At 51.0% G+C, this 16386-nt stretch overlaps 2 protein-coding genes across 4 annotated transcripts in view; one reads left to right on the forward strand and one right to left on the reverse strand.

Moving 5' to 3' along the window:
- Positions 1 to 1262, forward strand: part of ITPR3 (inositol 1,4,5-trisphosphate receptor type 3) — a 66699-nt gene extending 65437 nt beyond the window's left edge. For all 3 annotated transcript variants that reach the window (XM_047734948.1, XM_047734950.1, XM_047734949.1), the window contains exon 58: positions 424 to 1262. In XM_047734948.1, coding sequence (XP_047590904.1) covers positions 424 to 492 — 69 coding nt within the window. In that variant the 3' untranslated portion in view covers positions 493 to 1262. The remainder of the gene's footprint in view (positions 1 to 423) is intronic.
- Positions 1263 to 2259: 997 nt separating this feature from the next.
- Positions 2260 to 15896, reverse strand: LOC125103125 (ubiquinol-cytochrome-c reductase complex assembly factor 2). The gene is made up of 4 exons (XM_047734953.1): positions 15725 to 15896; positions 6050 to 6124; positions 5140 to 5209; positions 2260 to 2441 (listed from the first exon to the last, which is right to left on the reverse strand). Exons 1-4 carry the CDS (start codon positions 15860 to 15862, stop codon positions 2314 to 2316), a joined length of 411 nt encoding a protein of 136 aa, XP_047590909.1. The 5' UTR covers positions 15863 to 15896; the 3' UTR covers positions 2260 to 2313.
- Positions 15897 to 16386: the final 490 nt, after the last annotated feature.

The following is a 16386-nucleotide window of genomic DNA, read 5'->3' on the forward strand; positions in this document are numbered from 1 at the left end:
GAGAGGTCTTTCCCCCTCACTCCCCACCTCACCCCTGGCAGCTGCTAGGGAGGCTGTCTGAGGGGCTCACCGGTGATCAGGAAGGTCAGGGCATCCTTCCACTTGTCAAGATCCCCTCTTGCCCAGAGCATCCTCCTTGCCATCTGGCAGTGGCTAAATGAGGTTAGGCAGCCCCTCTTTTAGGTGGGGTGGTTCCCCAGCTGCACCACATCAGGGATTCGTGATGCACTAATTGAGGACAAGGGTTTGGGGCTGACATCCTCAGTGCACCCTGGGGGGGCCTTGGCCTGCTGCCAGCGCTGAACAGCAGCTGGGCCCACTGGGCATGGGGCGGGGTGTGGGCACTGGCCCCTCCCTGGTGCCCACGGGGGGAGGGAGTGCCAGGCTCCCTGACCGGACGCGTGGGCCTCTGTTTAATCCTAGATGACAGAGCAGCGGAAACGCAGGCAACGCCTGGGCTTCGTGGACGTCCAGAACTGCATGAGCCGCTGAAAGACCCGATGGAAGACCCGATGGGGGATGGTCATCACGGACAGCGGTGACTGGAATGCTGCCCCTTCCTGTGGGTCAGGGGGCCCGGCCAGTCTGCCAGCCTCTCCAGGCCAGGGGCCCACTCAGCCTCCAGATCCCACTCTGCCGGACACCCCCGCGCCATCCCAGGCTCTGGCCGGTGCGGTGTGGGGAGCCATGGGGCTGCCAGTCCTGCCTAGAGCCGTTAGACAACTCAGAATGTCACTGGGACTCCGCTTACCTTAATGCCTTAGAGGAAGAGAAGCCGTCTTGAAAGACAATCGCTTTGTCCCTTAAAGCAGTAACTGACATTCCTGTGTTCCTCCTTGTGGGGGTCGTTAGGAATGGGGTCCCTTCTCTGTTCTAAGCACTACATTTGTCCTCTGCCCGCGCCCCGGGGAGGTGCCGTAATGCTGTCGTTGCTAGTGATTTTAGTGCTGGTATTTAACTTATTCAAAGGGGGCCATGCCTGGGCCTCGGATCTGCTGTGGACAGCACGAAGACCTCATCGTTCAGGCCACCCCCCTGGCTCGGCCCCAGGGAGACTGACCTGAAGACGAAGAGCCTTGCTCCTGGGACCTGCCCCTTCCTAGTAGGCCTGCTGACAACAGTCGCTGGCCTGCATGACAGGGCCTGGGTGTGTTTGAGTGGCTGGTTTTGGACTGCTTGTTTTATCTCTTGGTGTAACATTTTACAAATCCTTTGGCCTAAGAACTAATATGTTAATTGCCTTAAATAAATTAATAGAACTCTAGGCTGTGAGGAAGGGATGCTGTTTCCTATGCTCCCCAGGGGCTGTGGGGGTTCCTGCGGCACAAGGGCAGGGGACAGAATATGAGCCCTTGCCCACCAGCCCAGCCTCACCTCGGGCTCTTGGTAGATACCTGAGTGCATCCCATCTTGCAGCACTGCCGGAGAACTGTGTTGCAGGAGAACTGGGTGTATTTTATTGTCTGTACTTCAGCACATACTGAGGAGTCTAGTTACAGATGGGATTAAGAGCTCACGTTCACGTCTTCCCCATGAGGGGCGCCGTCAGCCCCTGCCCTACCCCTTCTCTCAGCTCTGTGCTTTACAGAAGAAAGCTCAAGTGGACAACATGAACATTTATGGAAGAGCTAAGGTTCTGTGGAATAATAAGGTGACCCCGAGTGGCTCAGGCCCCAGGGGTTTTTGTCCCATGACCTTCCACGCAACCTGCCCAGAGCGCTGAAGCCCACAGTGATCTGAGGCCCCACCTGGCCAAGGCCTGTCCATAGCTCTACTCTGGCCCTTAAGCCAACCAGGAACATGGGTTTTCTGCAAGGTCAGGGGCAGAGGACTGGGTTCCATCCTTCTGAGTCAGTCAGTGGGAATGAGGGCCAAGCCGGCTCTTCTCATCTCTCCGCCACACCACCTCCTGCTGCTCTCTGCTGGCAACAGGATGCCGCCTTCGATATTTACCGCTATTTCTGGCTCTTGCCCAGGAGCTCTTACAACAAAAGCGAGCCTGAGATTTTCGCCAGGAGCCAGCCAGACCCCCCTGGCAGGTGGGGCTCCTGTGGCTATGCAGGAAGCACCTTGCCCAGAGGTCCCGGCACCTTCCCTTCTCAGGCCCAGACAGAGACCCGCATTTCCTCTCTTCTGGAGACTTCCCTACCCTGACCGGCAGGCGGGGCGAACGCTCGACGGCATCCCTTCTCAGGCAGCTTTCTTTAGAGCAGCAAGGGCTTCCTTCTTGTGAGGCTGAGGAGATTCCCAAACTGTGACGATGGGGAAATTAGGGCAGTTTTATTTATGATGACCATGTACAAGACTCCACACTTAGGTGCGTGGGCGAGATAAGGGCCGAGCCCAGGCCTTCTGCTTCTCCTCGGGATTCCTGGGGGCAAACTTCTCCTGTAGTTTCTTCCACATACCTTTATTCATTTCCTTAAACTCTTCCAAGGTGTCTGCAAGAGGGGAAGACAAGAAATAGACTGAAGTCGGCAATATGATTATGTAAATTGGCCCCACGGGCTCTTGCCATCTGAGCGCACCTTGATTTTTACACAGCGTGGTCTGCGAGAGGGAGTACCTGCATAGCAGGCCCACGCAAAGCACCCTGTGCCTTACGGTGCCCTCTGCCCACATCTACACGGGCCCCCCTGCTGCCCGATTCCACAGGACCAGCAAAGGAATGGCACCGTCCCATCAGCGACACATCCCACAGGCCCAGAGGCCTTCTCTCAAAACTTGGCAGGCCTTACCGTCTCCACTTCTTAGATGTGGAAATTAAGGCTGAGGGAGGCCAGGTAACTTGCTCAGGTCACACAGCTCAGAAGCAGCAGAGCTGGGACATGAAGCCGGGCAGTGTGGGCCCACCATATGCTGTGGGCTTGAGCAGGCCCAGGGCGGGGGGCAGCGGGAGATGGACCCGGGATCCCCACTGATCATCTCCTCACTGGGCAACAAATGATTCAACCCTGTTAGCCTCAGAATCCTCATCTGTAAGGTGGAGGTCAAAACACCCGCCTCCAAAGTTGTGGACTAAAGAAAGTAAGAGGAGAATCTGCTTGGCGCTTGGCCTGCACTCAGGAAAAGCTGGCCATCTTCTCAGCTATGAAGGTGGCAAGGAGCTGGTCGATGAGAGCTAGTGGGGCCCTTGTTTAAGGACATACACAACACACACACATACACACACACATCCCAGAGACCCCAAAACCAGCTTTCTCAGTCTCGGTGCTCCTGACATTTTGGGTCACCAAGTCCTTTGTTGTGGGGCTGACCTGCTCACTCTAAGACGTTTAGCAGCAACTTGGCCTCTCCCCACTAGATGTCAGTAGCAGCCCCCCTACCCGGCCCTGAGCCGGGACATCTAAAAATGTCTCCAGACGTCGTCACACGGCAATGTGGCAGATTTGCACCACCCAACCCCCCAACCAACCACCCGTCTAAAGGCTCTCTAGGGCTAAAGTTCTATGCTGCCTAATTTTATCTGTACTTTAAATTTAGATTTTCACATAGTATTGTTTTAATTTCATAGCCTAGATTTTCCTTGGTTAACAAAATTTCTGGAGAAGAAAAAGAAGAAAAAAGGCAACTTACATTTATGGTCGGAGGGCTCTTGACTAAACGAGGACATACGCTCTACCTCAACCATGAGCCCAACATCCCATCCTGAAATCTTTCCAGAAGTCTAGGTTGTCTTGTGGGCACAAAGTGGGAGGCTGAGGGGTCCCCGCCCACTTGCGACCCACAAGGACTCTCTCAGAGTCTACCATGACCCCAAGCCCAGGGGAACACACTTGGGCCCTAGACCTTGGCCACATTTCGGACTCGCCAGGCCCTCAAACACCGTAAGGTGTGTATCCTTGCCTTGTCAGAGGAAACAATCAGGAGCTTGTGCCACACGGCTGCAACAAAAATATATGAGGCTTATTGTGAAAACAAATTATCAGCAAATTTCCCAGAGCTGAGCTCCCAGCCAGAACAAGTTGGAACCACAGGCCAGTGGTGGAAGTCTTCCAACTCCCCCTCCTTTGCTGCAGAGTCTGTCGCTTCTTCCTCACCCCCCTGCCCCACTCGCAGAGGTGTCCAGGGGCTAAGGGTCGGAGGCTGGGCCTCTGGAACTTATTTCCATTCTAATTTCAAGTTCAAACTTTGTTCAAACCCTCTGGGGCCCTCAGAGTGACACAGTGCATCAATGCTGGTAACTGCATGGGCCTAGGGACAGGGGAATACATTTATGTACGTATTTTTAAAAACTGTCGATAAAGTAATTCTGCCTGGCCAAAATATCTTTACCCCAGTTTTCCAGAGTACTGGAACAAAAATAGGATCAGAGCTGACATACGATAGCAGGTGATACCATTTCTGTTCAGAAGGTTAAGCGTTCTCTGGAAGGCCAAATCCCCAAAACTTAGTCACTGAAAGGCTGCCAGAGGAATAGGAAAGAGAAGTTTCTAGGGTACCAGAAGGCAAATGTTTCAGGGCCGTGCCCTTGCAGAAAAGGTTAGCCTATTTTTGTATATGGTATCCTTGGCAATAAAAATAGTAATTTTCCAGACCCTGCCTACTTCAACCCAGGCTCCCCTTGCCACTACCCTCAACTCCCCCTCTGGTTACAATAGAGATGGGGAAGTAAGGAGGGGACGGCTAGGCAAGGTATTTCCTTTCCTGTTAATTGAGGTTTGTCAACAACTCCCAAATGTACCTAGTTAAACCCATATCTAACCCACAAACCACATCCCCTGGGTCAGATAACTCTTCGACGGATATCCCCATACAAGTTTATTGAATGGCTTTTTGTTTTAATTAAAACCCTCATTGTTTATAAAGCCCCCTTAGGACCATAAAAATAAAATTATTTTCCTTCCATCCTGATTTCAACTACTTCCATTTGGCAAATATGTATTCCCCTGTTCCCTGCTGCCCAGGCTTGAATTTAAAAGCTCTAAAGATGGATTTTCTTTTTTAATATAATGCCTTTGACCTTCTTCATATTCTATGGCCAAAAAGCATGAGCCCTCAAGCTTCAGATTTTCCTCTGGGCTATTCCACAAGACTTTCCATCATGCAGCGCGGTCTTATTAGACAACAACCCTTGGCAGCTCGAACTCAAAGAATCATTTGCAAACCGACCAGAAAGGGCAGCGGGGCTGTCAATACCTGTGGACAGGATCAGCTTGTACTCTTCCACGGAGAGGCCACTGAAACTTGTGTCTCTGGGCCGAGGGTACTGGTCACACGGGGCAGAGAGGACAGAGAAAGTAGGGGAGAGATTAGTTCTACAGCACAACGTCAGAGACCTGATGATCCTTGAGAAGCCTTGCTCTTCCGGCACAGTTCCCCAACATGGGCCTCCGCAAGCCAGGGGCCGGGCTAGAAGAGCTGCGCCACCTAGAGGTCACTTGGCCTTGCCTGAACCGACCCAAGAAGCCTTGGGGGAAAAGTAGCCTGTGTGATTTAGGAAGTCTGGGTGTGGTCCCCCCAATTCTGCATTTCTAACCAGTTGGGGGCGGGGGCAGGGAGATGCGTGCATGGCTGCTCACAGACCTCACTCTGAGTTGCGAGGATTTAGAAGAAATCCCTTTTCCCTGTAGGCTAGGCATTTGGGTGTGTGTATCTCTAGAGTTACTGAACACATTGTTCCAGCCTGGGGAAAACCACGCTGAACGGAATTTGACAGTAATCACATCAGGGCTGAGGAAAAGCCCAGCTTTGTCTGACAGGACGTTCCCGAAGCACCCATCTTTATCACGAGTGTGGGGAAATGCCAGCTCCATCAGAGAAGATGGGAAAATAACGGGTAAGGCCCAACAGGCGTCAGATACACCCTGAGCACACACTGGTCTATAAAACACATGGCTGTTATTCAAAATTATAAATAGCTTTTATTTAGGTAACCTAAAAGCCTCTACCAGGCGCCCTTGTTGGCTTGGTTGAAATTACTGGTTGCATTGAAAAGGCGCAAAACCACACTTCTTTACAAAGCCCCGTATAATCAGATTTTTCACTCACTCTCATTGGTCATTTCCAGTCCGAGGGCTGGGGATATAAAAAAGACTGGCCCACTCACCTTGTGTTTGTAATAGTTTGAATGGAGTCGTGCTAGGCTCTCATACATCTGATCACAGGCCTCAGGCTCTGCAATCTGAAAAACACAGAGCCCCCCAAGGAAGTAAGCAAACAAGCCATCTTCCACCCTGCGTCTGCACCTCCAGGAAGGACCCCGCTTCCACAACGCAAATGAAGCAGCCTGCCACTTAGCACCAGCTTCTCCCCTCCGTGGGAAGCCAACTTGGCCTCCAGCTCCAGTGATGAGAAAGCTATTAGAAATCACCTTTCTGTGATGGCTCGACCTCATCCACTCCCCAGCCTGCAGAAAAACTCCATCAACTGGCAAACAAATGTTTGTTGAGCATCTGTGACTAGTGGACCATCACACCAGCGGCAGCGGGAGGCACGGCAATGAAAATATAGTATCAGAAGGGTGAACCTCATGGTGGTGTGGGAAGAAACCGGGGTGGGGGGGCAAAAGGGTGATTCACAGGCTCAGCGTATGGCGAGAGTGAGACTGAGCTGGGTTCTGAAGGATGCACAGGAGTTAGGGAGCAGAAGTGAGAGCAGAGAGGCCTTCTAGGTGGAGGGATGGTGTGAGCAAGAGACCCGGATGCTGTCTATGTTTCAGACCAGATCAGTCTGGCTGATGGCCTGAATATGCAGTAAAGGCTTGGGTGGAAGAAAGAGCAAGAGTTTTTTGAGTTAAACCTTCAATATGAAATGTATTAGATACTCTTTTATCAAAGGCAAAAAAAAAAAATTGTTTGAGCTTTCATCCTTGGTGAGCCATTACAGTTTTACAAGGAAAGAAACATGATGAAGGCTGTAGTTAAAGATGAGATAGTTGAATTGAGAATCCAGAGGGAGAGTCCAATTAGGTCCTGCTAGAAAGGAGAGGGCGCAAACACTGAGGCCTTGCAAATAGAGGGAGAAAAATCAGGACACCCTGGTGCCCTTGCTGGAAACTGCAAGAAACATGGACACGTGCAGACGTGAGGTGGTTTGCCCCTGTTCATCCCACTTTTTAGTTTTCCCTTCCTTCTGCCCTCACTATTATTTTACCTATGGTTCCTTGCACGATTCCACCAAGAATTCTGAAAGTTCCCCTGAAAAAAAAACTTTCTTTTATGTTTTTCCCTAGAATTCAAATGATGGATTTTTCCAACTTAAACCCTTTCTCGAAGAAGGGAAAGCATAAATAAATCGGTGGTTAAGTGTTTTAATAAGGTCGCTCTGTTTCTGCCTCTGTGCGCATGTCAAATGAGGTCCCCACTTCAGAGCCAACAAAAAAAGACAATCCATCATGTAATTTTACTTGATCCGTCCCTGGGTTCAGGCCACTCATCACAACTAGGCCCAAGTAGCCACATCAGAAGAGAGAGGATTTGGGGCTGAGGAGGTAGCCAGGGTTCGCTGAGTAATAATCAAAGGCATTACTTGGGTGGATTGGCACTGAGGGCTGAACAGAAGGAAGGGATGGAAAAACCTAAGGCTGGGACTGGGTCCTGAGCCCTGCAGGGCAGCGTTCTTGGGGCGGGGGAAGGGGGAAGTCCAGCTGGAACTGAATTCTGCAGCACACACTTCAGAGGTAAGCATTTCAAACATTATGGTTTCAGCGGAACGTGCATAACCACGAGCTAACACGGAAGGGAGAACAGAGTGTGTGAGACACAAAAGGAAACAGAGAATAACGCCAGCACCAAGTTTTAAATATTGTGTCAATTATCAAAAGAAAATCGTGCATTTCATCTTTTGCCTGCGGTCTTCATTCTTGTGTGGATGGGCTCACTTACAAATTTAAAAATAAGGCATCAAGGGGTGCCTGGGTGGCTCAGTGGGTTAAGCCTCTGCCTTCGGCTCAGGTCATGGTCTCAGGGTCCTGGGATCAAGCCCCGCATCGGGCTCTCTGCTCAGTGGGAGCCTGCTTCCCCGCCTGCTTGTGATCTGTCAAATAAATAAAATCTTAAAAAAAAAAAAAAAAAAGGAAAGAGAGAAAATCTTTAAAAAAAAGTCACACACCAAGAACCTGCAGTGTGCTCGGCCCTGTGTATGAGCAGGTCTCCGTGGCTGTGGAGAGCAGTGGAGTCATACCTCCTGCCTTGGAATCTTGGCTCCTTCACTTATCAGACCCAGGATGCTGGGCAAATCATGCAATCTCCCCGTCCCCCACACTTTAGAAAAAACCTGCCACATTTGCTTTATCACTCTCTCTATATATACGTATTTTCCTTCTGATCCATTTGAGAGTAAGTTGGAGCGTGACGCTCCTTCGTGCCATAATATTTCCGTGGGTTTCCTGAGAACAAGGGCATTTCTATTACATAACCATGGTTCAGTGATCAAATTCAGGACACCTGACATTGATGCAACACTTTTATCTAGTTCATCATCCATATTCCAGTTCTGTCCATTGTTTCCGTTATAATCCTTACATTAAAAAAAAAAAAATTTCCTTTTGGCCCAGGATCACCAACGGCATTTATCTGTCATGTAGTTTTCTCCTTTCAGCCGGGACGGTTTCCCGGCCTTTTGTCTTTCAAGCACTGACATTTTTTTTTTTTAAAGATTTTATTTATTTATTTGACAGAGAGAGATCACAAGTAGACGGAGAGGCAGGCAGAGAGAGAGAGAGAGAGGGAAGCAGGCCTCCTGCCGAGCAGAGAGCCCGATGTAGGACTCGATCCCAGGACCCTGAGATCATGACCCGAGCCGAAGGCAGCGGCTTAACCCACTGAGCCACCCAGGCGCCCCAAGCACTGACATTTTTGAAGCATACCCGCCAACTTAACCTTTCTTTTAAAAGGAAAGATAATAATACTCCCTATTTCTGAGGGCGGTGCGAGGAAAAACGAGGCGATGCCTGGATTGCTCTGAAGTTGGGGCCTAGGACGCTGATCGATGTGAGTGATTCGCTTTTCTTAGTGTTACTGGTAGTGAAGAGTTCTGGCAGGCAATGCCGGTCTCCACCTCACGGACTACAAAGGGAAGAGCGGAAGTGTTCGGGACAGCCCTGGAGACAGGTAATCCTGGTGGCAGTGCAATGAGGACCGCTGTGGACACTGCCAGGGGAGACTGGCCAGCGGGAGGGTCATGGCTGAGGACGAGCAGGGGCTACCTGAAGGAAGCGGGGGCTCTGCAGGCAGGGGGTCAGCTGGAAAGCACACACCCTGGGGGGATGAGGCAGTGAGGGTGTTCTCAGCAGATCAGTGTTGCCCTCACCAATGTGACCACCGGGGTGTGGCTAGGCATGGAAGTAATGAAGGCATGGGAGATCACTCCACGTAAGTTCCCCTCCTGCTTCTCCTCCAACTTCTCTAATGGTGACCATGGGGCAACTGGGCAACCTCCTACTAAAGCCTTGAGAGAATAAGGTGTCCTCTTCCTTCCCGTCTCTGCAGGGGCACAGAGGGAGGCCAGGGTCACCCCTATAGAGCACTGCTCCCAGGAGGGCAAAGAGCATAGGGTCTGAATGCAAAAACAATGGGATGGTCTGAGCTCCCTCAACCTCTTAAAATTCCTTCAGTATTTACGACACAGCCTCCTAGATATTTTATATAATGCCCTGTGCTCCATTAACAATCCGAGAAGGAACCAAACACCTAACAAGAACCAAACACCAAAAAATGAATTGGTCACCCAACCTCTTATCTGAGGCCAGAAGGTGTGTGTATGAGGCTGTAAGAGGAGCTCCAAGGAGGTGATTTTGAGAGGCCAGAGTGCTCATTTCTGGCCAGGTGTGACTGCCTAAGGGCAGATGCGGCTCCAGCCAATTCTAGCCCCGGGCACATCCAACCCAAGCTCCCCACGAAAAAAAGTCTTATTTACCATTTAAAAGGATTATCCGTAGAAATATCTGTTTGATTCCAGAAGCCCTGCCACACTCCTACATCCTACACTTTATTCACAGACTCCAGCACAAATGTTTCTGAATTTGGAAATATAGTTTGCCTGATGAAATGTTCTGTGCACTTTTAGAAATATTCTTATCTACAAGCTTTAAATTACCTGATTTTGCATTCACACCTAATGAGATTATGGACATTTCAGGACTAATAGCAGCTCTGGGTTTGAAGAAGGCAGCCGTGCGACATTATGAAAAATTCAGCTCTCCTCCCTAAATGTGAATGAAATAGATGTTCAACTGACATAGTGTCCTTTATGGCTCTATTTTTGCTCCTTTTGCATTTCCCCTGCTCAGTCGTCAGTAAATTTCTCTTTACCATATTAAACTTTTATACATACAAATCTACATCAGTGCCGCAGGCACTGATTTCGATTTTCAAAATTGAATTTTGGGTGGTGACTGCAATCGGTCCACACAGCGGCCCGGATTCTAGTCACACAAAGGGACGCATAAGTACTTTTGGGAAAGGGTGTTGCAAATTGCTTTGCTAATTAAGGTAGAGCTGGATTCGGTCCAGGAGGATCTATGAAAAAAGGTTTTCATGGCTTGGTAATGAACTTCTGAAATGAGTTCATTCCGTTATGGGAGCCTGCCCCCTTCAATTCTAGTGCAAATCTATTTCTTGAGCACCTACTAGGCAGAGTGCTCTGCTGGCGGGCTGCGAGGGGACAATAAAGACCCAGCCTCGGCCTTGGAGAAATTGGAAATCAAGCCGAGCAGACAAGTCATGCATGCGTTAAATATCAAACATGGCCCCAGGGGTAGCGTGTAACTGAGCACCAGGATACAGGACATCAGGGGTGGGAGCGGGTCACTGGGCCTGGCTGACAGGGCAGGGGTGGCAGGGGTCTTGAGTTTCAGCGCAGTGACAGTTCAGAGGGGGAGCCAGAGTCCCACAGTGTGCAGAGGGAAGGAACTGGGAGTGGGTGGAATGGGGATCAGAGTGGCTGGAGGACGTGTGAAAAAGCAGGGGACAAGGATGTTTTAGGCAAAGCAGGGTCTTAAGCTGAGCCAAGGAGTGCTTCAAGGGCCAGGGTTGTGGGGGGCAACAAATCTTGGCAAGCCTTGTGCATCTTGGGGGGTGGTGTCCACAGTGCACTAGATTCTGAGGTTAAGAACCACTTGCATGGTGGCCCATTTGGGAGGCAATGGGAGGCCAGGGCACAGGCTGCCGTGCGGTGAGGGGCAGAACACGGGCTGGCACGAATGATCGGAGGACAGTGAAGACCTCACACACCTGCCTGCCACTCATCAGGGAGGCAACAGGCAGACCCACAGGGCTCCAAGTAAAGCAGGGACCCACCCAATTAATTAATGCCTCTAGGAGGACGAGCACCTGTATCTTTAACTGAGCATAGAAAGCTGCCACCCCTTGGCCTAAACACTACCTTGGGTCGCTCTAGCTCTGCCTGGAACTGGGAGAGGAGGAAAAAGATGGAGACGTCTGCATTCCCTCTCACAGATGAGTCTCCTCACAACTCCTGTTTTGCAGTGGGTTCCAGATTGTAGCTAAAGATAGCACAATCTGTCCTTAGGCCATGCCTCGGACACTGGCCTTCTGGGGCCCCACAGAGCAGGGCATGGGCACGGCTGCGGTGCTGTCCCGGCGACCAGCACCGGCCAGGCAGTGGTGGATGGAGCTGGCCCCCTGCCACACTGAGGAAAGCGAGAGTCCAGGGCTCCGCCGGGTGACCGAGACAACAGAATTACATACAACCTTTACACTCTCCCCTGAGACCTAAAACTATCACTTACATTACTGCAAACCCAAGACACAGTTCAACTTTTCTCAAACGAGGCTGATAGGATTTAAACCTGGGTATGATGCAAGAACTCAGTGGTGGGTGAGCCCCTTCCTGGGTGGCCGCGTTTCCAGGCTGTTCCCCAGAGCCATGCCCCATGCTAGATTAGCGGGTGCGGGTGTGCAGTCAGGGATCTTTCAGGAAGCTGCCTGTGCACCTAAAGAACTCACGAGAAGGATTGGCCCCTTTCCCTGTGCTTAACTCAACAATCAGAGTTGTTTTCCACCTGCCCCCACGTTGTGATTCTTTTATTGAGCGCTTGGTGCTGCAGGGGACGTGTTTCCTTGAAGAAACTGCATTCAGAGGGGGCAAAACCCATAACCATTAACTTTCAGAATACTGCACAAAAGGACCGAGGGTGTAAGAGGTGTTAAGTGTGTTCCTGCTTCCCACCATCGCCTCCCTCTTGGTGGGTTCTGGGTGGACCGTGAGGCTCCCCGAAGGGCAAAGTGAAGTGGTATTAATGGAGGCAGAGGTTTTTGGTACTCTGCGTTCAAGTCTGAATGACTGATTGCTTTCTAGTGAGTCCGACCTTCTGCACTGATATCCCACCTGAGGGTCATCTTTCTTCCAATCCGTACGAGGGGGGTCGTGGCTGGGGCAAAGCAAAGCAGGTAGGTACAAGCAGGAGATATTTACTTCTTTGGCAAACCTGTCATTGGCTTGAAGAGGGCATGAGGGAAAAGGGGTGGCTTCATGTTCACGGAACGAGAGGTCTTTTCAGCAAGAAAGAACTCGGGAGAAATGGCAGCTGAAGAGAGAGGAGGCACCAAGGAGGCAACGCCGGATCAGGATTGGCACAGCTGGCTCTGTTACTTACTTGTCTCGCCACTGACTCCCCGAGGACCCGGAGTAAGTTGTTTTAGGTTTCTGATTTTGTTTCCTTGTCTGTAAAATGGGAATTAAGTGATGGCCACCTTCCTCAGCTGCACTGAGGATTAAATTAAATGAGAATATGCCTGCAAAAGCATGCCAGGCCATGTGTTCAGTGGTACTGTTAACATGCAGGAAGCCAGAGGGTCGGGAGGACTGCCTGCCTCTCTCCTCGACAGGAACAAGGAGGCTGGGGAGCAGAGCTGCATCCACCTCTAGTCCGATCTTTCTGGCAACTGGCATAACCAAGGGGGAGCTCCCCACCCATCGGCCAGCTGCGTCTAACGCTCGCTGCCGGCTGCCAGCTTCATGAAGAGTCTACCAGAAATACCTTTCTTTCTCAAGCTTGATCCGGGGTGTCAGTGGGAGTGACTCACAGTGCTGTTCTCCGTTCTGGCAAGGGGCTGCTCCCTCTACAAATTATCACCAAGATTTACTAAGCCCAGGAGCATTCTCAGGTGCCACGAGGATGAGGTACCATGACAATGGTCCTGAGTAATGTGCTTGCTGCCCCCATGATATACTGGTTCGCTCTACTAGGGATGCATTCAAAAGCGGCTCCAGAACCATCGACAAAGCCATGACCTGCATTTAAAACTATGACTCAAATCTGGGTGGGCCTTCGGCTGATTAGGACTATCTCCCCAGGTGATGACAAAAAATGGTAACTCCAAAAGAGAAAGCTTTTCTGGATCCTCTAACACTAAGTCAAGTAGGCAAACGTCACACTCTCTCACCTCCTCCGGTCTCTGTCTGCCTCCCTGCTGGCTGCTTTCACCACCTGAATGTCAGTCCAGTAAATTGCATGTCTACCTGACTGGTAAGTTTCTTGACGGTAAGGACCAGACTCTGTCCCCCTTCTGGAGTTCCTAAGGTTCCCCCCACACAGCAAGCTCTCAAATTCTCACCACTCAGGACACAGAACTATTCCTTCTCACTCTTCGCTATTCCTCTCCACCTAGTTCTGCCACACCTGCAACTGTATTCAAATGATTTTTGTATCATGAGTCATAACCAATCATTTATTCAATCTGTTCATCCAGACATTTACTGGTTGTCCTTTTATGTGCCAAGAACCATGCTAGACACTGGGGCGGGGGGAGAAAATAAATGGCACCCTCTCTATTCCCAGGAGGCTCACACTAAAAATACGTAGGGAGCAGAGCCCTAGAAAAGTCTATGGAGTTTGTAAAGTTGGAACTAGATACAATTCTTGCCTTCAAAATCTTGATTTATGTCAGAACAGTGAAGACCACTGTAAAAGGTGTATCAGCGTAGTGGCCCCTCACTCCTTCCCCCAAGCCCAGAGCCAGGCACTTCATCCATGCCCTCCCCCAAGTCTGAACTTTGATTTCAATGATACCACTGGGCATGTTCTTGCTCCCTGAGGTGGTCTGGCTTGGCTCTTTGTTGGGCTAAGCTGCAAAAAAAACATGTTCCTGCTTTGACAGGTAGTGGCCAAGTTTGGCAAAAGTCATTTCTTCAGGTTGTGTGTTCCTACCTCTGACCTCTTGCCTGAGCCCCAGGCTCAAATATATCTCACTGCCTCCTTGACATTTCCACTTGGAGGTAAGTCCACTTGGCATCTCAAATTTAACATGTCTAACACCGAACTCAAGACATTCTTCCCACACCTGCTCCTCATCTAGTCTTTCTCGTCCCAGTAAACGGCACCTCCTCCCACCCAGTTGCTCAGGCCAAAAAAATCTAGGTGCTCTCACTGGTTTCTCTTTACCCCTTTACGTCACATCCACTATATTAGCAAGTCTCACTGATGCAACCTTCACAGTGCACCACTCCGTCTCCTGTGCTGCCTCCCTCATCCAAACCACCATTATTTCTTGCCAGAGTAGCCTTTTCTCCAGCTGCCTTGTTCCTATCCTTGCCAGCTATAATCCATTCAGCACATGCAACCAGAATGATCTTTTAAAACAAATAAATTAGGTCATGTCAGTTTTCACAAACCTCCCCAATGGCTTCTCACTGCCCTTATGATAAAAGCCAACTCCTAACCAGAGCCTGTTAACACCCTACTGCGCCTGGCCCTTGTCCTCCTCTGACCTCAACTCTTAGCAACTCCATCTCACTCACTCCCCTTCAGCCACTCTGGCTTCCTTTCTGTTCCTTAACACGCCAGTCTGCTTCCTGCCTAGGACCTTTGCCTGGAATGCCCTTCCCACCACGTGTACAGCCAGCTCATCTTCTTCTTTATGTCTCATCTATGTGTCACCTTCTGGGCCAGGCCTTCTGTATCAGAACCAGTATTACCCTTTTATCATGCTACTCTATTTGACATCCAACACAGGACTGACCTGGACTATCTTACCACTGTCTACTTGCTTACTGTGTCCCAGACGAGAATGTAAACTTCAACTTCAGTTGAAGTTGAAGAGGACAGAAGAGGACACGACCTCTTCTGTCTAATTCACTGCTGTCTCCCCCAGCACCTAGCACAGTTCCCAGCACATGGCGAGTGATCGATGAGTATGAGCTGTATCTCTGATTGAGCCCCACAGCCGCCCTAGCACCAACCTGGAGGAGAGCAAGAAGGTAGGGTCTATGACTCACACAGGGGCGGGGATTGAGGTCCAAACCGGCTGCATGGACTTACAGGGGCCCAGAGAGCACACAAAGGCTTAGCTGGGGCCCTGCAGAGGTCCTTGAGGTTCCGTTCAGTCACTGCACAACACTGCGAGGTAACAGCACCATGTCAGGGAAGCTCTAAGCCTGCGACTGACGCCATCTCAACTCTGGCTGCACCCAGAATCATCTGGTGAAAGTTACCAAATATTGAGGCCAAGGCCCCAACCCCAGAGGTTCTAATTCAGTAAGGCTGTACGGTTCCGGACACCTAGATTTTTTAAAAGCGTCTTCAGTAATTCCAAAGTGCAGCCAGAGAAGAGCACTGAATAAAAGGCTGGGTCGTCGCTCTCTGCAGTTCCGGGAGGGGTGGGGGGGTACAGGAGGGTCCGCGCGCACGTGCGGCCAGGGAGGGAGGGCTCGCGCATGCGTGGACCCCACTGCTCGCGCTCGTCGGCCCCGCCCGTGCCTCGTCCTTTCCGCCCCTCACCCCAACCGACCCCGCTGCAGGCGGACCCCACAGTCCGGTCACCTGGGTGTTCTCTCCCTCCCGAAAGGCCTGTGCTACCCGCTGCCGCAGGTAAGCGCCCAAGTCCCGGCCCCGTTTGGTCTCGTCCACTGGCCATTCCTCACAGAGCTTAAGGAAACGCCGGTAGCGGCTGGCCGCCATTTTGGGCCTCGCTTGTCCCCTCCCTTGAGGGAGGAGTCGGCGCGAAAGTTGGCGCTTGCGCACATAGGCTCGCCAGTTTCCCGGGGAAGCGGGAAGGGAGGAGTGAGCATGCGCGAGTTCGCGGGCACCCGCGCGCTCTCCGGAGAGGGGCGCTGCTCTCCTGTCTCTGCGAGCCGAGCTAATTCAGTGTTCCTCCTCCTGGAACCCGCACAGCTCCCAGGGGTCCGTCAGACGCGGTGTACCCCAGGGACAGGTTTGCTTCTCTTTTTTCAATGCTTGCACAAGCTCCAGACTAACAAACTTTCTCCGAGACCTCTGCTAATTTGCATAAACGAATACATTTTCATGTAAATACAGGTTGTTATTCGATGAAGATGTGTATGAATTTAATCACATAGCACGCGCAAGTTGTTCGCCTCCCCATCTCCTATCGCAGCCCCTGTGATTGTCATTACCACTAGGTACTGCTCCTTAGCTCTAGCTCCTCTGTCCCCAGCCCTTTAGTATTATTTCAGAGCTCCCCT

This window comes from Lutra lutra, chromosome 6 (genome assembly GCF_902655055.1).
Source record: "Lutra lutra chromosome 6, mLutLut1.2, whole genome shotgun sequence".
Lineage (NCBI taxonomy): Eukaryota > Metazoa > Chordata > Mammalia > Carnivora > Mustelidae > Lutra > Lutra lutra.

Excerpts from the sequence above, each read along its gene's own strand:
- LOC125103125 (XM_047734953.1), bottom strand. The coding sequence starts at position 15,862 with ATGGCGGCCAGCCGCTACCGGCGTTTCCTTAAGCTCTGTGAGGAATGG. Across the intron at positions 6,125-15,724 it reads GGGAGGGAGAGAACACCCAG|ATTGCAGAGCCTGAGGCCTG; the intron begins GTGACCGGACTG and ends TGTGTTTTTCAG. Across the intron at positions 2,442-5,139 it reads CAAGCTGATCCTGTCCACAG|ACACCTTGGAAGAGTTTAAG; the intron begins GTATTGACAGCC and ends CCCCTCTTGCAG.